This window comes from Amblyraja radiata, chromosome 1, assembly GCF_010909765.2.
Source record: "Amblyraja radiata isolate CabotCenter1 chromosome 1, sAmbRad1.1.pri, whole genome shotgun sequence".
In the NCBI taxonomy this organism is placed as follows: domain Eukaryota; kingdom Metazoa; phylum Chordata; class Chondrichthyes; order Rajiformes; family Rajidae; genus Amblyraja; species Amblyraja radiata.
In genome coordinates this window covers 147,160,481-147,183,847 of record NC_045956.1, presented here as the reverse complement: position 1 = coordinate 147,183,847, position 23,367 = coordinate 147,160,481, and the positions used below count along the sequence as shown (strand labels likewise).

Sequence of the window (23,367 nt, the reverse complement as noted above, 5' to 3'; positions counted from 1 at the left end):
CCCCCTCCCGCCCACGATCCCCCCCCTCCCGCCCACGATCCCCCCCTCCCGCCCACGATCCCCCCCTCCCGCCCACGATCCCCCCCTCCCGCCCACGATCCCCCCCTCCCGCCCACTCACCCCCCTCCCGCCCATGCACCCCCCTCGCCCATGCACCCCCTCCCCCCCCACGCACTCCCCTCCCCTCCCCTACACACCCAGGGGCGTCACAATGGCAACCCGTCAGCCGCCCCGGCGCCTGCGCAGTTAGGGGCTATGGGTGAGTGGTGGAATAATGCATTGGAGGAACGGGTTGCGTTGGGGGAATGGGTGAGTGGTGGAATATTGCATTTGGGAATGGTTTGCTTTGGGGGACCAGGCCTCCCGTGTGACTTGGACCCAACGGGAGGCCTGGTCTAGTATGACAATAAAACACTTATTGAATCATGATCTTCAATTCATTACCTTACTGATGACATAAGTAATTGAGAAGAAACTTGAAATTCAGCTTATGATTTGTGAATAGGAGTAATGATTTATTGTTGGATATTATTTGGGAAAGACTGAACTGATAAATCTTTTGAAATGCAATACCGAATCTAGCTTCATTATAATCTGTATTAATAATTATCCTGATAGCTTAATCCAGATAATTAAGATGCTGACTTTGACCGATCCCATCTTTGCTTTTCAAATGCACTGCTATAACATCTTTAATAATATACTCCAGCATGCTCCCCACTACTGATATAAAGCTAACTGGTCTATAATTCCCTGGTTTCTCTCTCCCCCCTTTCTTAAAAAGTGGAGTTACATTGGCTACCCTCCAGTCCACAGGAACTGATCCAGTCGAGAGAACATTGGAAAATGATCACAAATGCATCCAAGATTTCTAGGGCCACCTCCTTGAGTAATCTGGGATGTAGACCATCTGGCCCTGGATTTATCTTACTTCAGTCCCAAAAGTTTACCTAACACCATTTTCTGAGTAATGTGGAGACAGTGGTGTTCTGCTCTTCTTAAAGTCCACCATTAACTCCGTAGTCTTGTCAGTGTTGAGCAGCAGGTGATTCAGCCCACACCACTCAACAAAGTCATTGTCTACACTTCTGTATTCAGCTTCCTTCCCCTCACTAAATGCTTTACTGAAATCCTTGTATACAACATCTACAGCTCTGCCCTCATCAGAATTTTTAGTCACGTCTTCAAATAAACTCATTCAGATTTGTGAGACTCGACCTCCCACATACTAAAAAAACCATGTTGACTATCCATAATCAGCCCTTGTCCATCTGAATGCCTGTATATCCTATCCCTCCGAATACTCTAGTAACTTTCCAACTACAGATGTTAAGGTAATTGGCCTATAGTTCCCAGCATTTTCCCTGCAGCCCTTCTTGAATAGAGGCACAACATTTGGCACCCACCAGTCTTCCGGCACCTCTCCTGTATTTAAAGACGACTTGTAAATTTAAACCAGGACTCTGCCAATTTCCTCTCTAGTTTCCCATAATGTCTTCGCATATATCTGTATAAATCTTATACAAGGTTAATTTGTGATTTGCTAGTTTTATTGATTGTTATTCGAAAACAAATAATACAAGCACCAATGTTTAAGAAAGAACTGCAGATGCTGGAAAAATCGAAGGTCGACAAAAATGCTGGAGAAACTCAGCGGGTGAGGCAGCATCTATGGAGTGAAGGAATAGGTGACGTTTTGGGTCGAGGCCCTTCTTCAGACTGAAGGGTCTCGACCCAAAACATCACCTATTCCTTCGCTCCATAGATGCTGCCTCACCCGCTGAGTTTCTCCAGCATTTTTGCCTCCATACAAGCACCAATGGTGATTTTACCACACCCTCATCTACTTTGATGCTGAAAAGTTGATGAAACACCGAACAAAGTCAACTCCTGTGTCCTTGCAGTTCACCTGAGGAATTCACAAATCACAACACAAACATTTGCGATATGGAGTAAAATCATTCTTTTGGTATTTACATGGGCAAAAATAAATACAAAATAACAAATGTTGCTTTTTTATTCTTCATCACTATTCTTTTTCAATTTCAAAATAGAATTTATTTGAGAAATAAATATATACAATACATGATCCTTACAAAACTCCATCCAGCATTCTCTGAGGCTATACATACATACAATACAGTTTCCCCAAATCACTCAAGTGGCCCACTGGTGTGGAATGCCTTCCCTTATTTTGAGGGGTGTCTCCACCACACCGTGCCCCCCATATCTAGCAGCGGAAGGACCCTAGACTGTGGTTCTCCCCCACTGAGTCTTGACGTTGGCTGCACCAAGCTGCAGTGCGTCCCTCAGCATGTCCTCCTGCAGTCTTCAGCGGGGCAGTCGGCAACATTCCCCGGCGAACATCTCGCTCCGCTGGGTGGTCCACAAAGCTTGGGCAGACCAAAGAGCGTCTTTCACCGAGTTGATGACCTTCCAGCAGCACTCGATGTCAGTCTCTGAATATGTCCCTGGGAACAGTCCGTAAATCACAGTCCTCTGTGATGGAGCTGTTTGGAATAAACTGTGACAAGGACCCTTGCAGACCTCTCCAGACTCTCTTTGCGAATCCACACTGTGCAAAGAGGTGGGCAACCGACGCCTCCATAGTAGCTGTCTCGAGGGCAGCGTGCACTGGTAGTGAGGTTCCGACGGTGCAGGAAGGATCTGACCTCGGAGGGATCCCCTCAGCGCCAGCCAAGCCAGGACTCGGTGCTTGTTGGTGGGTTCTAGCAATGAGTTATTTTGCCAGGCTGGGCAGTCTGCTCTGGGAACCACGCCACAGGATCCATGGAGTCATTTCCCTGCAGGACGTTCATCACTATGTGCCGTGGAGCAGTAAGATTTGAGTATAGCATTGTGTCAATTGGGTTGGAGTCACAACTGAGTCCCCCCCCCCCCCCCCCGCAACACGCGATTAAGTCAGAGGAGGTCAGCGTCATCCGTGTGCAGTGCTGCCGTGCTCTTCATCTTCAAGACGTGTTTCTGATGCACCTTATTGTGGGAAGCTGCAGTAGCCATGGCTCACGCCTCAATGTAATCAATTAGCCTTAACTCTTCAATTAAGTGAGTACCCTCTATCCCATTAACTTCCTGAACTCTTTCTACACGTTTCTCCCATTAACGTTGATACTTGAATCCCATTGCCATTCTCTGATAGCCTCACTTAGAGTCCTACAGCATGGAAACAGGCTCTTTGACCCAACTTGCTCATGCCAACCAACATGCCGCATCTACATTAGTCCCATCTGTCTGTGTTTGTCCCATATCCTTATAAACATATTCCATTCATGTACCTGTCCAAATATTTTTTTTAACATCGAAACATAGAAAATAGGTGCAGGAGGAGGCCATTCGGTCCTTCGAGCCAGCACCGCCATGCATTGTGATCATGGCTGATCATCCCCAATCAATAAACCGTGCCTGCCCTCTCCCCATATCCCTTGATTCCACTAGCCCCTAGAGCTCTGTCTAACTCTCTCTTAAATCCATCCAGTGATTTGGCATGTTGGCCTTTATATTAGATTACTCTTGTTATAGGAGCAAAGAGGTCCTTCTGCAATTGTACAGAGCCCTAGTGAGACCACACCTGGAGTATTGTGTGCAGTTTTGGTCCCCCAATTTGAGGAAGGACATTCTTGCTATTGAGGGAGTGCAGCGTAGGTTTACAAGGTTAATTCCCGGGATGGCGGGACTGTCATATGCTGAGAGATATGCAGCCGGGCTTGTACACTCTGGAGTTTAGAAGGATGAGAGGATATCTCATTGAAACATATCAGATTGTTAATGGTTTGGACACGCTAGAGGCAGGAAACATGTTCCCGATGTTGGGGAAGTCCAGAACCAGGGGCCACAGTTTAAGAATAAGGAGTACGCCATTTAGAACGGAGACGAGGAAACACTTTTTGTCACAGACAGTGGTGAGTCTGTGGAATTCTCTGCCTCGGAGGGTGGTGGAGGCAGGTTCTCTGGATGCTTTCAAGAGAGAGCTAGATAGGGCTCTTAAAAATAGCGGAGTTAGGGGATATGGGGAGATGGCAGGAACGGGGTACTGATCTGGGATGATCAGCCATGATTACATTGAATGGCGGTGCTGGCTCGAAGGGCCAAATGGCCTAATCCTGCACCTATTGTCTATTGCATGCTTACTTTCATTGACTGATGAACAAGGACCCCCAGATCCCGTTGTATTTCCCCTTTTCCCAAATTGACACCATTTAGATAGTAATCTGCCTTCCTGTTTTTGCTACCAAAGTGGATAACCTCACATTTATCTGCATTAAACTGCATCTGCCATGCATCTGCCCACTCACCCAACCTGTCCAAGTCACCCTGCATTCTCGTAGCATACTCCTCACAGTTCACACTGCCACCCAGCTTTGTGTCGTCTTCAAATTTTCTAATGTTATTTGTGATCCCTTCATCTAAATCATTGATGTATATTGTAAATAGCTGCGGTCCCATCACCGAGCCTTGCGATATCCCACTAGTCATTGCCTGCCATTCTGAAAGAGACCCGTTAATCCCTACTCTTTATTTCCTGTCTGCCAACCAATTTTCTGTCCATGTCAGCACTCTACCCCCAATACCATGTGCCCTAATTTTGCCCACTAATCTCCTATGTGGAACCTTATCAAATGCTTCCTGAAAGGCCAGGTACATTACATCCACTGGCTCTCCCTTGTCCATTTTCCTAGTTGCATCCTCAAAAAATTCCTGAAGATTAATCGAGCATGATTTCCCCATCGTAAATCAATGCTGACTCGGACCGATCCTGTCACTGCTATCCAAATGTGCCGCTATTTCATCTTTTATAATTGACTCCAGCAGCTTCCCCACCACCGATGTCAGGCTAACTGGTCTATAGTTCCCTGTTTCCTCTCTCCCGCCTTTATTTTGAATTGATAAACACACTGTTAATTGAGGTAAATTGTCCCATTAAACACATTTTAATTTTGTCTGAAATAAATTTACTTGGATGTGTTGTTGAGCGCCACTAGTATTTTTTTTATTAGATTCCATGCTGTCAATTATGAGATGTTGCATTGACCTTGGAATGGTATTTCAATCACAGGGTGATGTTTGTTGTTGTGCTTTGTATTCTTCAAGCTTCATCAACTCAGCATGTAAGATCAGCATAAACTCGCAACTTCTCCCCGAGGGAGGCATACTAACAACTGATGCACAGAATTAGTGCAGCTAGCAATTATTGCACCCTGTTTCTAATTTACCTTGAGTAGTCCCAATTACAGGTATAATTTTATTACAAGAAACGGGCTTTTCAACTCTCAGACTAATCTTGTATTGCAATTGACTTTGGATTTTTGAGATGTACAAGAATAATGGTAGTTATTATTTCAGTGTAACACTGCAGGTTAGAGGCCTTAGAGTATGCAGCAGAAGATTTCAAATGCTTGTTGTTGGATTGGTTGAGTAATTCTATTTCATTGTCAGAGATTTCAGCAGTGGGAGATTTCATAAATCTGATGCTGGATTTGTGAATGATCAAAATTGGCCCATGAGCAGCCAATAAAAGTAAGGCAATGTGTAGCGGTGTGTACTATTGGGAGAGAGGCTGCATGAAGGATAAAAATGTGGCTTTGGCTCAAGAGGCTGGCCTTGGGGACGAGACCGAGCAGGCAATTACCGGAAATAAAGGTTTCTTGTGTATGATTGTGCTTTTTTTCCCCTTCTTAGTGCAGCTGGGATGGCAAGTAAAACGGTGCAGTGTTGCTCCTGCAGCATGTGAGAAGTCAGGGAAACTGCTGGTGTCCCTGATGACTACTCCCGTGGGAATTGTGTCCCGGTGCAGTTCCTCATAGACCAGGTTGGATAACTGGGGCTGCGGCTGGATGTCCTCAGGCGCTATTGACTCGGAGAATGAGTGCTTCATAGATGGGAGTTATAGTGAGGTAATCATGCCTAGGATATGGGAAGAGAGCAGGTGAGCAGGGCTCGAAATTAACGGTTGCCCGGGTGCCACAGACCACTCAAAGTGTCGTCTGACAACCTAAACGGCGAGTCATTTTGCCCGGCTTGGCAACTTTGTTTATACCGAACATAGACACAAAAAACAGGAGTAACTCCGCGGGTCCGGTCGCTGCCTGCACTCCGTCAACGGCGCTTTCAAAACAGACCCTTGGAGGAGGGAGGTGTCGGTCAGAGGGGGAAGTAGAGTAGGAGAGAGGGGAGGCTGAGGATAGAGCGCGGTGATTGGAGGAGGGAGACGTGCCAAAACACTCACGGCAGCCCTGCACCGCAGCCAGGATCGATCCCGGTCTCCGGCGCTGAAATCGCTGCCGAACCGACACTAGACCATCCCGTCCCCACCCGAGAGCCCCCCCATGCCCGGGGGTGGCCAGAGGCGTCAGGAGTCAGATGGGCGCGGCGCCCCCAGCCAGCACAGCGAAGCAGCGCTAAACCCAGCTCACTCTGCCTGTCCCGCCAGGTTAACCAAGAGCCCTGTCTGGATTGAGACAGGGCTGTAGGCGAGACAGGCAGTTCAGCTGCATTTAGCGCTGGATTGAGCTGTAATTACCGCTCACGGGTCCTCCGAATCCTCGCGCGCGTGGCTGAGTGTGCGCATGTGCAGGCGGCCGCCAACATATTCCGTCCGTGGTCCCCTCTATATTTTGGTTGCGATTTCCGTGCCTGACAGGTGTTGTCCGAGGAGCGCTGGCCTTCCGTCCCACCTCCTCTGCCCCTTCCTCTCTCTCTCTCTCTCTCTCTCTCCTCTCTCGTATGCCCCCTCCACTCCCCTATCCTGAGACCCCTCCTCTCCATCCAGCACTGATCCCTATTCATGCCTCTATTCAGTCCTCACTGACATCCCCTGTGCTCCGCACTCTCCCCCCCCCCCTCCCCCCATCTATTCATCCTGCACTGGTCTCCCTAGCCACCTCGCATTGATTCTCCTGCCACTCCCCATCAATCCTACACTGGTCCTCCAATTCATCCTGTACTGACCCCCCTTCCCATCCATCCTGCACTGCTCACCCCTTCATCCTGCACTGTTCCCCCCCATCCATCCGGCACAGATCCCCCCCCATTCAACCCCACTGACATCCCCCGCGCTCTCCCCTCACAATTTTACCTACTCCAACCAACACGCACTAATTCCCCTGCCTCAATCCATCCAATCCGCACCGATTGCCTTCTCAAGCTCCCCACCATCTATCCATCCTGCACTGATTCATGCACCCCCCCACCCCCCCGACCCTATTGTGCTGGAAATGTCTTCAGAGCTAACATTGACTATGTTTGATAACGGAATGCAATCAAATATGTTTTAATTCCCAATGTTATTATTTGTTTTAATCCATAAAGATGGATTAATTAAATTGTGAACAATTGAAACATTAAAACCGCAGTGTTCGATTGTCACTGACACGTTATTACAGAATTCATTTTAATGGCAAATCAATGCTCTTAATATGGAGTATCAGTACTGTAGTTATTTAATGAGCAACATTCACAAATATACGTTGGATTTATCCAGGTTTTACTTCTACAGTCAGTCATATACATCACAAATTTAGTCAGGAGATATTTCAGTTGAAATTTTAACATTAATTCTGAAGTGGGAATGATGGAAAAAGCATTTATCAACAATTTTTTTTTAATGGTGCTTACAAACTGGGTGTCTTCATAGCCACATACATCTAATCTGAATGTCCGGTAATGTGGCGTCTTGACACCTTTAAATATATTACCAAACATTTGCTGCATTTATGTCCTTTGGCCATCTCTTGTTAGTTAGTGTAATGTTTAACCTGTCAGATGGGTATAGTCAGTTTTAACAGCTATTATCATAAAATGCCTTTAGAAAATTCCTTGCAACCTGTATATTTTGTTGTGGATAAATTATGTGGGAAGCGAGAGTGTTTCTGTACCAATAGCAATAACGACCCATGCTATGGCCATGTCATGATAATTTTCGGTCCTTCACAGAAAACATGCTTGCATCAATCTGTAGTGTGCATGGTTAAGCATATATGTTATAAAGGTCCAGGATTTATTGACACAGGTTGATCATACGCTGAATAATCCAACCACATTTTTGTTTGGAAGTGGAAAGAAATAATAAAAATTGCATTCATTGCAATGTGTAGAAAGAGTTGAGATACCCTATTATAATTTTGCTGCATGTCATTGTGGTATATATCATGTCTTGATTGGTGAATATGTTAGTTTGTGACTTTATTTGAAGCAGAAATAATATGTGAATGTTTCATTGAGCATAATTCCGACTGGTGACTACGCACTTCGTCCGAGCACGCGTCATGCAAGCCATCTTAAATGACCACCTAAAATGTAATTTGGCAACCTAAAAAGCTGCCAAGGTTGCCCGACTGGCAACAGGGGAAAAAAGTTAAGCGAGAGCCCTGGTGAGTGACCAAGAGGAAAGGGAGTAGACAGAGAGTGCAGGTGATGCCTGAGGCAATCCACCTTCAAAATAGATATACCCTTTGGGATACTGTTGAGGGTGATCACGCATCAGTGGTGAGTTGTGGTAACAGTCGGGTCTGTGGTACCAAGCCTGGCTCTCACACACAGCAGAGAAGTGTAATGTCAGGCAGAGCCATAGTGGTAGGTGAGTAGTTAGCTAGAGGGGCAGGCAGAAGATTCTGGGGCACCAATCGAGACTTCATGAATGTGTTTTGCCTCGCTCGTGCCTGGGTCCAGGGTGTATCAGAGCGACTGCATGACATTCTCAGTAGACAGAAGTTGTCATGCAGGTTGGCACATATGACATAGGTTGGAAAAGGGATGTAGTCCTGCAAAATGAATACAAGGAGTGAGGCAAATGGATATAAAGTAAAGATTCAGATTTTTGGACCATTGGGATCTCTTCTGAGGTAGAGGTGACCTTTACAGGAGGAATGGGTTGCATCTGAATTGGAGGGGAACCACTATCCTCGCAGGCAGGGTTGCTAGTACTAAACTGGTTATTTTAAACTAGAATGGTAGATGTGTGGGATTTAATGCAGGACAGGCAGGTGAGTGGTTAGAAGGTCCCACACAAGAGATTAGCGTGCAAAATTAGAGCTCATGGTATTGGGGGTAGCGTATTGACATGGATATTGATATTGGCATGACTGGTTGGGCAGTCAGGAAGCAAAGAGTAGGTATTAACGGGTCCTTTTCAGAATGGCAGGAAGTGACTAGTGGGGTGCCACAAAGCTCGGTGCTGGGACACCAGTTATTTACAATATATATTAACAATTTAGACGAGGGAATTATATGTGACATCTCTAAGTTTGCAGATGGCACAAAGCTGGGTGGCAGTGTGAGCTGCGAGGAGTATGCTATGAGGCTGCAGGGTGACATGGATAGGTTGGGTGAGTGGGCAGATGCATGGCAGATGCAGAATAATGTGGATAAATGTAAGGTTATCCACTTTGGTGGCTATAAACATAGAAACATAGAAAATGGGTGCAGGAGTAGGCCATTCGGCCCTTCGAGCCTGCACCGCCATTCAATATGATCATGGCTGATCATCCAACTCGGTATCCTGTAACCTGCCTTCTCTCCATACCCCCTGATCCCTTTAGCCACAAGGGCCACATCTAACTCCCTCTTAAATATAGCCAATGAACTGGCCTCAACTACCTTCTGTGGCAGAGAATTCCAGAGATTCACCACTCTCTGTGTGAAAAATGTTTTCCTCATCTCGGTCCTAAAAGATTTCCCCCTTATCCTTAAACTGTGACCCCTTGTTCTGGACTTCCCCAACATCGGGAACAATCTTCCTGCATCTAGCCTGTTCAACCCCTTAAGAATTTTGTAAGTTTCTATAAGATCCCCCCTCAATCTTCTAAATTCTAGCGAGTACAAGCCGAGTCTATCCAGTCTTTCTTCATATGAAAGTCCTGCCATCCCAGGAATCAGTTTGGTGAACCTTCTCTGTACTCCCTCGATGGCAAGAATGTCTTTCCTCAGATTAGGAGACCAAAACTTCACGCAATACTCCAGGTGTGGTCTCACAAAGATCCTGTACAACTGCAGTAGAACCTCCCTGCTCTTATACTCAAATCCTTTTGCTATGAATGCTAACATACCATTCACTTTCTTCACTGCCTGCTGCACTTGCATGCCTACTTTCAATGACTGGTGTACCATGACACCCAGGTCTCGTTGCATCTCCCCTTTTCCTAATCGGCCACCATTCAGATAATAGTCTACTTTCCTGTTTTTGCCACCAAAGTGGATAACCTCACATTTATCCACATTATACTGCATCTGCCATGCATTTGCTCACCGTGTGATTTAAGTTTGCATACTAATCTCTTATGTGGAACCTTGTCGAAAGCCTTCTGATAGTCCAGATATAACACATCCACTGGTTCACCCTTATCCACTCTACTAGTTACATCTTCGAAAAATTCTATAAGATTCGTCAGATAATAGTCCCATCTTTACCTTTCACAAATCCATGCTGACTATGTCCAATGAATTCACCACTTTCCAAATGTGCTGCTATCCCATCTTTAATAACTGACTCTAGCATTTTCCCCACTACCGATGTCAGACTAACTGGTCTGTAATTCCCTGTTTTCTCTCTCCCTCCCATTTTAAAAAGTGGGGTTACATTATCTACCCTCTAATCCTCAAGAATTACTCCAGAATCTAAAGAGTTTTGAAAAATTATCATTTGTGCATCCACTATTTCTGGGGATACTTCCTTAAGTACTCTGGGATGCAACTTATCCAGCCCTGGGTATTTATCGGCCTTTAATCCATTCAATTTACCTAACACCACTTCCCGGCTAACCTGGATTTCACTCAGTTCCTCCATCTCATTTGACCCCCGGTCCCCTGCTATTTCCGGCAGTTTATTTATGTCTTCCTTAGTGAAGTCAGAACCAAAGTAGTTATTCAATTGGTCTGCCATGTCCTTGTTTCCCATGATCAATTCGCCTGTTTCTGACTGCAAGGGACCTACATTTGTTTTAACTAATCTTTTTCTCTTCACATATCTATAAAAACTTTTGCAGTCAGTTTTTATGTTCCCTGCCAGTTTTCTTTCATAATCTATTTTCCCTTTCCTAATTAAGCCCTTTGTCCTACTCTGCTGGAATCTGAATTTCTCCCAGTCCCCTGGTAGGCTACTTTTTCTGGCTAATTTGTATGCTTCATCTTTTGTTTTGATACTATACCTGATTTCCCTTGTTACCCACGGATGCACTACCTTCCCTGATTTTTTCTTTTGCCAAACAGGAAGGCAAATTTTTATCTGAATGGTGTCTATGTTTCTTTGTTTCTATGTGTCAGGTTAGGAAAATGAGAGGTGCAACGAGACCTGAGTGTGCTTGTAGTCACTAAAATGTTGGTCTCATAATTTGAGGAAGGACATTATTGCTATTGAGGGAATGCAGCATAGGTTCACCAGGTTAATTCCCGGGCTGGCAGGACTGACATATGATGAAAGAATGGGTCGACTGGGCTTGTATTCACTAGAATTTAAAAGGATGAGAGGAGATCTTATGGAAACATATACAATTCTTAAAGGATTGGGCAGGGTAGGTGCAGGAAAAATGTTCCCGATGTTGGGGGAGTCCAGAACCTGGGGTCACAGTTTAAGAATAAGAGGTAAGCTATTTCAAAGGTTCAAATGTTTCAAAGGTCTTTTGTCATGTGTACCAATTAAGGTACAGTGATATTCAAATTACCATACAAAAAAATAGCAACAAGTCACACAACTACATATCAACATAAACATCCACCACAGCGGATTCCTCACTGTGATGGAAGGCAATAAAGTCCAATCTTCTTCCCTCTTTATTCTCCCACGAACCATCCATCAGGCGATCGAAGCTCCCACAGCTGGCGGTCGAAGCTCCTGCGGCTTAGACCTCCCAAAGTCGGTCTCCCATCAGGGACTGTGAGCTCCATGATGTTAAAGTCCGCAGGCTCCTGCGGTTGGAGCTCCCAAATTGATCTCCAGCAAGAGGCCGCCAAATCCTCAATGTTAGGCCACAGTGCGGGCAGAGATGTGATATGGGGAAAAAATTGCATCTCCGTTGAGGTAAGAGATTAAAAAAGTTCCCTCCACCCCACCCCCCACATAAAACAAGCTAACAAACTAAAACACACATTTAACACGTACTATTAAAACAGCAAAGAAGGAAGGAATAGACAGACAGACTGTTGGCGAGGCAGCCATTGCTGGCACCACTCGGTGAATCCACTTAGGACTGAGATGAGGAAAAACGCTTTCACCCAGAGAGTTGTGAATCTGGAATTCTCTGCCACAGTAGGCAGTGGAGGCCAAGTCACTAGATGTTTTCAAGAGGGAGTTAGATTAAGCTCTTAGGGCTAAAGGAATCAAGCGATATGGGGAAAAAGCAGGAACGAGGTACTGATTTTAGATGATCAGCCATGCTGGCTCGAAGGGCCGAAAAGCCTACTCCTGCACCTATTTTTCTGTGTTTCAATGATTCTAAGTCATTATGGAAGGTGATAAAAGAAAGTTCAGTGCACAGAATAGACAGGAGCATTGCATGGAGCGAGGAAGGACTGGTGGATTGAAATGCATTTATTTTAATGTGAAAGGAATGGCTGGTATGGTAGATGAACTCTGAGTGTGGATAGATACAATTGGGAGATTGTAGTTATTATGTAAATCTTGCAAAAAAAATCTTGAGAAATATAAGGACTGATCATCTTGTTGGAAGTGTATTATAGGCCCCCAAATAGTCATGGGAATTAGAAGACCAAATATGGCAGGAGATTACAGTTAGCTGTATGATTAATGGGGTTGTCATAGTAGAGAATCTTAACTTGCCCAATATAGGGATTAGATAGGATGGAATTTGTCAAATGTGTTCAGGAAGGTTTCTTTAGGCAATAGTTAGGGGCCCTACAAGGGAAAGGACAAATCTTGATCTACTAAGAAATTGGCAAAGGCAAGTGACTGATGTATTTGTCACTGATGTATTTAGTCTGAAGAATGGTACCGACCTGAAACGTCACCTATTTCTTCTCTCCATAGATGCTGTCTCACCCGCTGAGTTCCTCCAGCATTTTTATCTACCTTTGATGTATTTGTGGACAAGCCTTTTGGGACCAGTGACCACTGTTTTATTAACTTAAGGACAAGGTGTCGCACAAGTTAAAATTCTGAACTAGACTATGGCCAACTTTAATGGTATTAGACAGGAACTTGCCAAAGTTGATTTACAGTAGGTTGTTCACGGGTAAAGGACAACTGGAAAGTGGGATGCTTTTAAATCTATGATGCCAAGCGTTCAGGGCATGCATGTCCCTGTTAGAGTGAACATGCATGTTAGAGTGAACATACATCTTCCCAGCTGTTATCAGGCAACTGAATCATCCTACCACAACCAGAGAGCAATGCTTAACTACTATCTACCTCTTTGATGTCACTCGTACTATCCTTGACCGGACTTTACCTTGCAAGGGGGAAACTACTTTTCAGGGTCCCTACCTGGTCGGAGAGGCGGCTTTTCTCCGGGCAGCATCTTCGACCCGTCCTCGCGGCCTACCAGCGGGTCTGGAGTGGCGTTTCCTGAGGGGACCGCCCATAACCTCGGCTTTGGCGGCAGCACAGCACTGGAGCACTATCGCGGAGCGGAGCAGGCGATGCCTTGCCCGGGTCGCTGCGCTGGAACTCTGGAATGCTGAAGACTGCCGATGAAACATCGCGGAGCTGCTGAACTATGGAGCGGCCAGCTGTGGGCGGCGGTGCGGAACTTTACATCGGGAGCCTGGGATCTCTCGCCGAGATCACCAGTGGTGGAGCTGCATCCAGCGCGGCCTGCCGGCTTCGGAAGCCGCGGTCTCCAGTAAGGAAGCGGCCGTTCCAGGTTTCCCATGCCACTGAGAGGGTTCTCCCGACGCCGGAGCACCATTATCCGGCAAGAACGGCCTGGAACATCGGGCCTCCGTAAAGGCGACTGCGGAGGCCTCAATAGGCCCGACTATGGGTGGACATGAGATGGGGACTGGACTTTGTGCCTCCCTCATAATGGGAACCATTGTGGGGGATATTTTTTATGTTTAATTCTCTTTATTATTGTTATGTCTGTATTCTTTTTTTTATATGTGCTGTATTGGCAACAAGCATTTCACTACACCTATGGTGTATGTGACCAATAAATAACCTTTGAACTCAACATTATTCCCTATCTATACACTGTAAATGAATTGATTGTAGTCATGTATTGTCATTCTGCTGACTGGTTAGCACGCAACAAAAAGCTTTTCATTGCACCTCGATACACGCGACAATAAATTAAACTTAACTGAGTGAAGGACAGGGCAGATGAGAGTAAAGAAGCTTGGATGACAAGAGAAATTGTGGGTCTCGTCAGAAATGAGGCATATGACAGGCACAAAAAAAGACAGAATGCTGCAGGAGTTTAGTTTAGTATTGTCAAGTGTACAGTGGTGATGTGAAAAACTGGCAAATTAGGACATTCCTTGGAGCACAGGAGGCAGAGGGGTGATTGTATTGAGTTGTGTAAGATCAAGAGAGGAATAGATATGATGAATGGACAGTCTTTTACCCAGAATCGGGGAATCGAGAACCAGATGATATCGGTAAGATGAGAGGGAAATATTTAATATATACCTGAGGGTCAATTTTTTCACACAGAGGATGCCAGAATGGGTAGCTGAGCAAGGTGCTATAACAACATTTAAAAGGTATGCATGGGCAAGAAAAGTTTAAGGCATATGATCAAAATGTAGATGGGGCATCTTGGTTGGTATGGACAATTTGGGTCACAATTGGGTCAAAAATGGCACTGAATGTCAGTGGGAGGTTGGAGAATAAGGGGAAGTTAATGAGCATGCTCATGGAAATAGGTTATGTGAAATAGTGGGGAATGGGCATGCTTTGATATCTGCCAAAGATTCAGTACACTTAATTAGCTTCCTTCTATGTAGTCATAAAATATGATTAGCAGAGATTGACTAACTCTGGGGGAGAAAATGGGTTAACAGCAGTTAAAACTGTAAAGTAATTCAACTTCATTGGATTGCTCATATCGGTAGTAATTTTAGGCTTTGAGTAAAACGGGAATGATTAATTAGTCATTAATACAAAACCAATGTGTTCGTGAGATATCTGCGAATAGTGGGCTAAGGACAAATTAGCCTCTGATGTCCTGTGACTATGGGTGTAGCCCAGAGCCTCTCTGTAACTAATGCTATATAATATATGTTATTTTGGACCGCTCAGACTAGTCTCTTAATCTCAGAAAATGGCTGTTGTTCAACTGCTTTACGTATTACATGTTTTAAGTAATTCTTTATATGAATCCTGTCCTTTTAGCAATAATCCTAAATCACCCTCCAATTTGCAGCAACTGCTGGAAATAGTCTATTTCTATTCATTCTCATAAACTCTTTTCAAACATTGAATTATTTTCTAAATCTGCCCGTGAGCTTCTCTGCTGTGGTGAATGGTTTTCTAGCTGTTCAACCACCTCATCGTATATCCTCTCTTGCAGGTATTCTGGATAGATTTATGTTACACCTTTTTGCTTTGACAACCAATATCCTTTCAGCAATGAGGTTTTAAAACTTGCATGCATGACTCTTCCTGCACATACAATCTATCGTCTGTTGGTCTCTGATGATGAGAATGTAAAATCCAAAGTTGTACTTTGGTTCCTGACGGCTTTTCACAGATGCATTTTTGTGTATCTCTACCCCCTTATCTATTTCTTCAATATATTTTGCTATTTCATAAACTGTGCCCCTTTTCATTGGCAATGCTGTCAAATGGTGAGACCAGCATTTTCTGCCCATCCCCAGTTGCCCTTGAAAGGGTGGCATTGAGCTACCACATTGGAACTTGTTCTTCTTGCGCAGATACTCACACTGTGCTGTTGGATAGGGTATTCCAGGGTTTAGATGATGGACAGTAAACACTAAATGCTGCAGTAACTCAACAGGTCAGGCAGTATCTCTAAAGAAATGGAATCAGTGACGTTTTGGGTCGAGACCCTTCTCTTATAGAAACTTACAAAATTCTTATAGAAACTTACAAAATTCTTATAGAAACTTACATAATTCTTAAGTGGTTGGACAGGTTAGATGCAGGAAGATTGTTCCCGATGTTGGGGAAGTCCAGAACAAGGGGTCACAGTTTAAGTATAAGGGGGTAATCTTTTAGGACCGAGATGAGAACAACATTTTTCACACAGAGAGTGGTGAATCTCTGGAATTCTCTGCCACAGGATGTAGTTGAGGCCAGTTCATTGGCTATATTTAAGAGGGAGTTAGATGTGGCCCTTGTGGCTAAAGGGATCAGGGGGTATGGAGAGAAGGCAGGTACAGGATACTGAGTTGGATGATCAGCCATGATCATATTAAATGGCGGTGCAGGCTCGAAGGGCCGAATGGCCTACTCCTGCACCTATTTTCTATGTTTCTATGTTTCAGACCTCCTTTAGATGATGGAAGGTTGGAGGCTGAGGCACAACCTGATAGAAGTATGTAAAATTAGGAGATAGATGCTTCCCCCTCCCCCCAGCTTAAAATGTCAATACTAGAAGGCTTAGATCTAAATTGAGAGGGGGAAAGTATAATGGCATTTGCGAGGCAGATTTTACTTTTGCTCAGTTGGAATGCGTTGCCTGGGAGGTGATAAAAGCAGATACAAGCACAGTGTTTAAGCTGCATTTAGAGTGCCCTAGAGTGCAATCGTCGACTTAAGTGGCAGAATCTCTGTGTATAGCAGTGAAAGGGTGGCTGCTGGCGGCTACGAATGGCCTGCTCACGGTGGTTTCAAGACATGGTGTTGGGGAAAGCGGCCATGGGACGTCCTACTGCAGAGTTTACTTGCGCACAGCCTGTGGCAGCTGCACAGTGTGACGGTGGAAGGAGCCAACGGCATCGCATTGGACCAGTCCAATCCCTTATTTGATCCAGACATGAGGCCTTTAAAGAGAGATGTGTAAGAATTACATATCTCTTTAGGCCTCGATCAGATGTTTCAAAGACTTGGAAGTTGCATAATGACTCCGGAACATGACGTCCGCGTGTTTCAGAAAGGGATCTATCATTAAATGTATGGTATGATTTGATGGCTAGCATGCAGAACAAGTATTTCACTATCTCTTTACTCATACTTTGTTAGCCAAGTATGTTTTGCAACATGCAAGGAATTTGATTTGCCATACAGTCATACTAATAAAAGCAACAGAACACACAAAACACATTTTAACATAAACATCCACAACAGTGACTCCTCCACATTCCCCACTGTGATGGAAGGCGAAAAAAAGTTTGCCTTCCACATGACAATATGACATTACAATAAAGAAACCATTGAACCAACATTGAAGCGGCAGAGGGAGGCAGACCTTGATTGGCACATGCAATTAGTGAGGTTGGCATCAAGGTTTGTGCGGAAGTGATAGGCTGAAGTTCCTGTGCTGTATCTTTCTGTGTACATAAACATCTATGCCTCAGCAATTCAAGTGCTCTTCCAGACACTTCTTAAATGCTTCAACCACACACTGAGACAGTGTATTCCAGAGACAAAATATTTATTAATGAATCAAACTTGCACCTTCTGGCTCCACACACCCTTTATAGTCTCTATGGGGCCCCACTCATTGCCTAGTTATCCTCCTGCTCTTTACATATTTACAGTACATCTTCGGATTGCATTGTTTAATTTGCTAACATTTTGTCGAGCCCTTTCTTTGACTTTCCGATTTCCTTATCCTTTCTCTCCATTTTCTGTAATGCTCTCAATATCTGAATTTAGTGTCTTGTTATGTTTTTGCCTGCGTGCAGCTCGATATTTGGGTTCCCTGGATTTGAATGCCTCAAGTTCAGTTCACTTTTGTCAACTGCATCTCGGTTTAGTGAATTGGTCTTTGTCTAATTATGAACTTTATTCCCTAAAATAGTCCTACACTGCCCACTCATGGTTTTATAACTATCTTTAATGCATTTACACTGATTCTATCCCAATTATTCATAGAATAATTGGAATACCACTTTTCAGGAAGTTAACATAATCATTTTTCCATCTTGAAATTAATTCTGAAGAAAGACACAAAATGCTGGAGTAACGCAGGGGGTCAGGCAGCAACTGTGGAGAAAAGGAATCGGTGACGTTTTGGGTCGGTACTTTATTCAGACCCCGAAACGTCACCTATTCCGTTTCTCCAGAGGTGTTGCCTGGTTCATTGAGTTACTCCAGCATTTTTTGTCTATCTTCAGTGTATCTACGGTTCCTTCATGCACATTGGATTTAATTCAGCTCCTTGTTCTTTCTATCCATGTGACATCTTTTGATCCCTCAGAAGTAACATTTCTTACTGTAGTCAATTTTTTTAATGTCATCAATGACTAATTTAAACCCTAACATTTTAATACTATAACATGCCAATATATATTTAAACAATAGATCCTAATGGTGGGTATGTCCTGTTCATGCAAACATATATAGTTTTAAGTCCATTTTTTAAAAATGGCATAATGAATTATCGCTGTCAGTACCCAGCCATTTCACGTTGTCATGAGTCATCTATTGTTTTTCAATGCAGCAGTAGGCTTTGTAGCCTCAGTGTAACCATAAAAAGTTTTACAATGTACATGTTGATGATCCTGTATTCAGGGTATTCCAAGAGATAAATTGGAATCTTCACTTCCAAGGCTGCACATCAATCTTTTCCCCCCCATTTAACAAATAACTAGACTAAGTGGGGGAGGGGGGGGGGGGGTTGTGTGTGTGGGAGGGGGAGGTGTGGGGGGGGAGGGGGAGCGGGGGTGTGTGGGCTCACGGGTTCCCGACCCCAACTCCGACCGCACTCCTGGCTCCAGGACCCAGCTCCAGACTCACTCAACTGCTCCCGTCCCCAGCGCCTGTCACGGACACAGCCCTCCCCCGCCCGCGGAACACAGCCCATGCTCCGCTGCTTCAGCTTTATTCTTGGCGGGTGGCTTCTGGATGTGCTCACCGACTCAGCCCCGCATCCGGGGCTTTATTCTCCAGCGGGTGCCGGATGGGGCGTTACCATCATGGTGACTGACAGGCGAGAAGACCAATCTGCTGATCTCACAATTTTTAAAAACTTCATAACTTTTGTGATCTTCCACCGATCGGAACAGAGGAGAACGGTGATTAAGGTGGCAGAAAATTCCAGCGATATAGGGTACAGTTTTTACGCAAATTTAAAAACAACGATGACCAGAAGTGGTCAAGATGAGAGTTTTAGTAATAGTATAGATAGACATATGACCCCTAGATTGTTTTGTAGCACTTAGTTTGGTACCAAAGGTAATTTGTCATCTCTGACGGTAGTATATTGTCCAAGCCAATTAACAGATAAAGATAAGTAGTTTCATATTATTTGGCCCTTTCAGACTGAACTAAAGCAGTTTAGGGCAACAAGGACGTTCCAATGAAAATGTTGCCATTGTAATGTTAGAAAACCCTCGGACAATTTCTTACAAGGAGCATTGATGAATCTTACAATATTAAATATTACCCAGAAAACAACTATTCTGCTCTTTGACAGAGATTCTATAAAGGTCAACATAGAAATTGTGCAAGATTACAATTCCTTCCTTTATAAATTGTGCTTTGAAAAATTCTATGCCTATTCAGTAAATCATAAGCTGTAGTGATCAAGCAAGTGTGCTCAATGAAGCAGTTCTATACATTTAATATCTACATGCCCTAATTTCACCGAAATGGCTGTCTTGGCCGTCACTATGTTAGACAATTTAGAGAAGACTGGCCTGAACTCTGCTTTTAAGGCCAAATAGATGTTATTGTTTCCTCAGATGCTTTATTCAAATGCACAGTAGTGACTCAATTTTGCAATCTTACAGCAAATGAGTTTAGCAGTGAAAGTAATCCCATCAGTCACAATGTTTCATTGGCTTTCTTTTTGCTGCTTAAATGAACACTGGCAACCATTCATGACAAATTGCAAGCCAACATAACTTTTGGACTGATTCCTCAGACTGAATAACTTCATTTTTGAAGAAAGGGGTCCCAGTGTAATAAACAACATTGGACGGCCAGGAAGTGAAGTAATCTCTGTTTACCAGGTTTATATCCACACCGAGTGAGAATTAGAGTATCAATCTAAATTGTGAAAAATCTAATTGAAGGGCAAAGCAAGTTTCAGGATCTACTCAAAGGAGGTTACCACTGTTCTAAAGTGTTTTTACAAAATCAGTCTTGTAAACTTGCAAAACAAAATTTGCTACACGCAAGCTGAATAATTAGCTATGGTGTAATGTGCTCTTGATACAATTTCTCAAACACCACTTAAGATAATTAGTAAATACCACTTAAATAGTAGGTGCCAATGGAAATAATCTTAGAATCTGTTTTGTAATGAAACTATACTTTATTATTCCAAGCAGGATCCCACAGCTACCTCCATCTCGGAAGGTGAGAGTGACATCCGGGAGGGTGAGACTGTGGCAATGAATTACAAACCATCCCCTCTGCAGATGAAAATCGGTGAGTTACGATGTGTGAATGCAACAGTGATTTTTTTTTTCTCTCAAAATACTCATTGTTCTGGTTCTATTATGAGGAAATCGCTGGTTACTTTCACATTAACATTCAAGCCCATTTTTCATTCAATGCTATATAAAATTGAATTGTCCACGTATTTGGTGTTTTTAATGTGGCACAGTGTTGCTAAAAGCTTCAATCCCTTGGGCACTGTAAATGCACATTGCTGTAAAATGGACTGAATTGAGAAAATTGCTCCAGAAAACGGGATAGATAACATTTATTTTTCTGTTTTCTTTTACTTATCAACGATATTAAAACTGAAGAGTATTACATTAGATGTTTCTAAATTACAGTTCTCGCCTGAGACTAGAGAAAACCAATGATTGAAACAATGCAGTTCTTTTCTAATGCAAATAAAATACCTGCAGCCATTTATACAGGGGTGTGTTACATTAGCTTATCTTTTTAAAATTGTTTAAATTCACAATGACAGGTGTGATACTTAAATTATATTATAGTGTGTCTTTTAAGCCTGGCCTCCACCTCAATTGTTCTGACCAGCCAATCCTGTATTATTTTTAAAGAAAGAAGTGTGTTAGAAGGAACTGCAGATGCTGATTTAATCCAAATATAGACGCAAAAAGCTATATAACATATAACAATTACAGCACGGAAACAAGCCATCTTGGCCCTTCTAGTCCGTGCCGAACACTTACTCTCAGCATCTCTGGAGAGAAGGAATCTGTGTTGTTTCGGGTCGAGACCCTTCTTCAGACTGTTTAGGGATAAGGGAAACAAGAGATATAGACGGCGATGTGGAGAGATAAAGAACAATGATGCAAAAAAGTAATGATGATAAAGGAAACAGGCCATTGTTAGCTGTTTGTAGGGTGAAAATGAGAAGCTTGTGCGACTTGGGAGATCAGGGTGGATCAGGCGGACTGAGCGAAGGTGGTCTGCGAAACGATCGCCCAGTCTGCGTTTGGTCTCGCCGATGTTTAAGAGTCCGCATCTTAGAAACATAGAAACATAGAAATTAGGTGCAGGAGTAGGCCATTCGGCCCTTCGAGCCTGCACCGCCATTCAATATGATCATGGCTGATCATCCAACTCAGTATCCCGTACCTGCCTTCTCTCCATACCCTCTGATCCCCTTAGCCACAAGAGCCACATCTAACTCCCTCTTAAATATAGCCAATGAACTGGCCTCGACTACCCTCTGTGGCAGGGAGTTCCAGAGATTCACCACTCTCTGTGTGAAAAAAGTTCTTCTCATCTCGGTTTTAAAGGATTTCCCCCTTATCCTTAAGCTGTGACCCCTTGTCCTGGACTTCCCCAACATCGGGAGCAATCTTGAACAATGGATACAGTAGATGAGGTTGGAGGAGGTGCAAGTGAACCTCTGCATAACCTGAAAGGACTGTCAGGGTCCCTGGAGAAAGTCGAGGGAGGAGGTATAGCGACAGGTGTCGTATCTTCTGCGGTTGCAGGGAATGGTACCGGGGAGAGGGTGGGAAGGGTGGGAAGGGATGAGTTAACCAGGGAGTTGCGGAGGGAACGGTCTCTGCGGAAGGCGGAAAGGGATTGAGATGGGGAAATGTGACGTGGTGGGATCCCGTTGGAGGTGGTGGAAATTTTGGAGGATTATGTGTTGTATGCGACAGCTGATGGGGTGGAAGGTAAGGATTCGGGGAAGGGGAGCAAGGGCGGAGCTGCGGGGTACCGAGGAGACACGAATGAGGGCCTCATCTATGATCGGAGATGTGAACCCCAGTTCCGTAAAGAATGAGGACATCTCAGATGTCCTAGTATAGAACACCTCATCTTGGGCGCAGATGCAGCATAGACGGTGGAATTGGGAGTAGGGGATAGAGTCTTTGCAGGAAACAGGGTGGGGAGAAGTGTAGTCTAGATAGTTGTGGGAGTCAGTGGGTTTGTAATAGACTTCAGTCAAGAGCCTATTTTCTGTGATGGAGACTGTGATCAAGAAAGGGGAGGGAGGTGTCAGAGATGGTCCAAGTAAATTTGAGCAAGATGAAAATCGGTGGTGAAGTTAATGAAGTCCATGAGTTCTGCATGGGTGCAGGAGATAGCACCGATGCAGTCATCAATGTAACGGGGATTGTTCAACGTACCCAACAAAGAGGTAGGAGGCATAGCTGGGTCCCATGTGGGTGCCCATAGCTGCGCCTTTGACTTGGAGGAAGTGGGAGGAGTCAAAGGAGAAGTTGTTGAGAGGACCAGCTCCACTAGATGGAGTAGAGTGTTAATAGAGGGGAAATTGGATGGTTCTGCGGTTGAGGAAGAAACGGAGGGCTTTAAGGCCTTCCTGGTGGGGGATGGAGGTGTATAGTGACATCATGTGGATTGGATTACTATAATAGAAAGTAAGTGCTACTTTTCCATAATTTTCCCTGCTATTGCCACTGCATAGCCACAGTTTACTGAAGTTCATCATCCTATGATTTAGGCTTGTATTTAGTTTTGACCATTGGTACAATTCATGAGTACTGCGTTAGATTACCTTTACCCACTGAAGCATCGGTGACTATTTTCTTCCAACATGACGGGATTAACTTTATGAACAAAAAGTGTTTGGCAGCATAAATAATAGGGCATATCTCTGTTTAACTGGTTAGATCTTTGAATCTTAATAACTGCATTAACTTTTTTTTCAGAAAGCATTGTATATGTTCTTAATGCTTTCTTTGAGGGCATGGAAGAAGCGTTGTGAAACTGAGGTGCTGTGTTATTCTAATACTATATTGCATGTTTTTATATTAAACATAATGTGAACAACAGTAGAACATCATTAATAAGGTATCGGGTTGTACACATTGGATTATGGCAGAAGCCTCCTCATGGCGATCCCTGGAAGCGATGACGCGATGCATTCT

At 44.1% G+C, this 23,367-nt stretch overlaps 2 protein-coding genes across 2 annotated transcripts in view; one reads left to right on the top strand and one right to left on the bottom strand.

Moving 5' to 3' along the window:
• The window catches only part of dnai1 (dynein axonemal intermediate chain 1), a 158,845-nt gene extending 139,946 nt beyond the window's left edge, over positions 1-18,899 (bottom strand). Inside the window, exons 1-2 of the mRNA XM_033038027.1 lie at positions 18,833-18,899; positions 16,816-16,914 (exon numbers count right to left, since the gene is read on the bottom strand). Coding sequence (XP_032893918.1) covers positions 16,816-16,914; positions 18,833-18,899 — 166 coding nt within the window. The remainder of the gene's footprint in view (positions 1-16,815; positions 16,915-18,832) is intronic.
• A 1,442-nt stretch (positions 18,900-20,341) lies between these two features.
• The window catches only part of fam219a (family with sequence similarity 219 member A), a 39,434-nt gene continuing 36,408 nt past the window's right edge, over positions 20,342-23,367 (top strand). Inside the window, exon 1 of the mRNA XM_033032308.1 lies at positions 20,342-20,470. Coding sequence (XP_032888199.1) covers positions 20,434-20,470 — 37 coding nt within the window. The 5' untranslated portion in view covers positions 20,342-20,433. The remainder of the gene's footprint in view (positions 20,471-23,367) is intronic.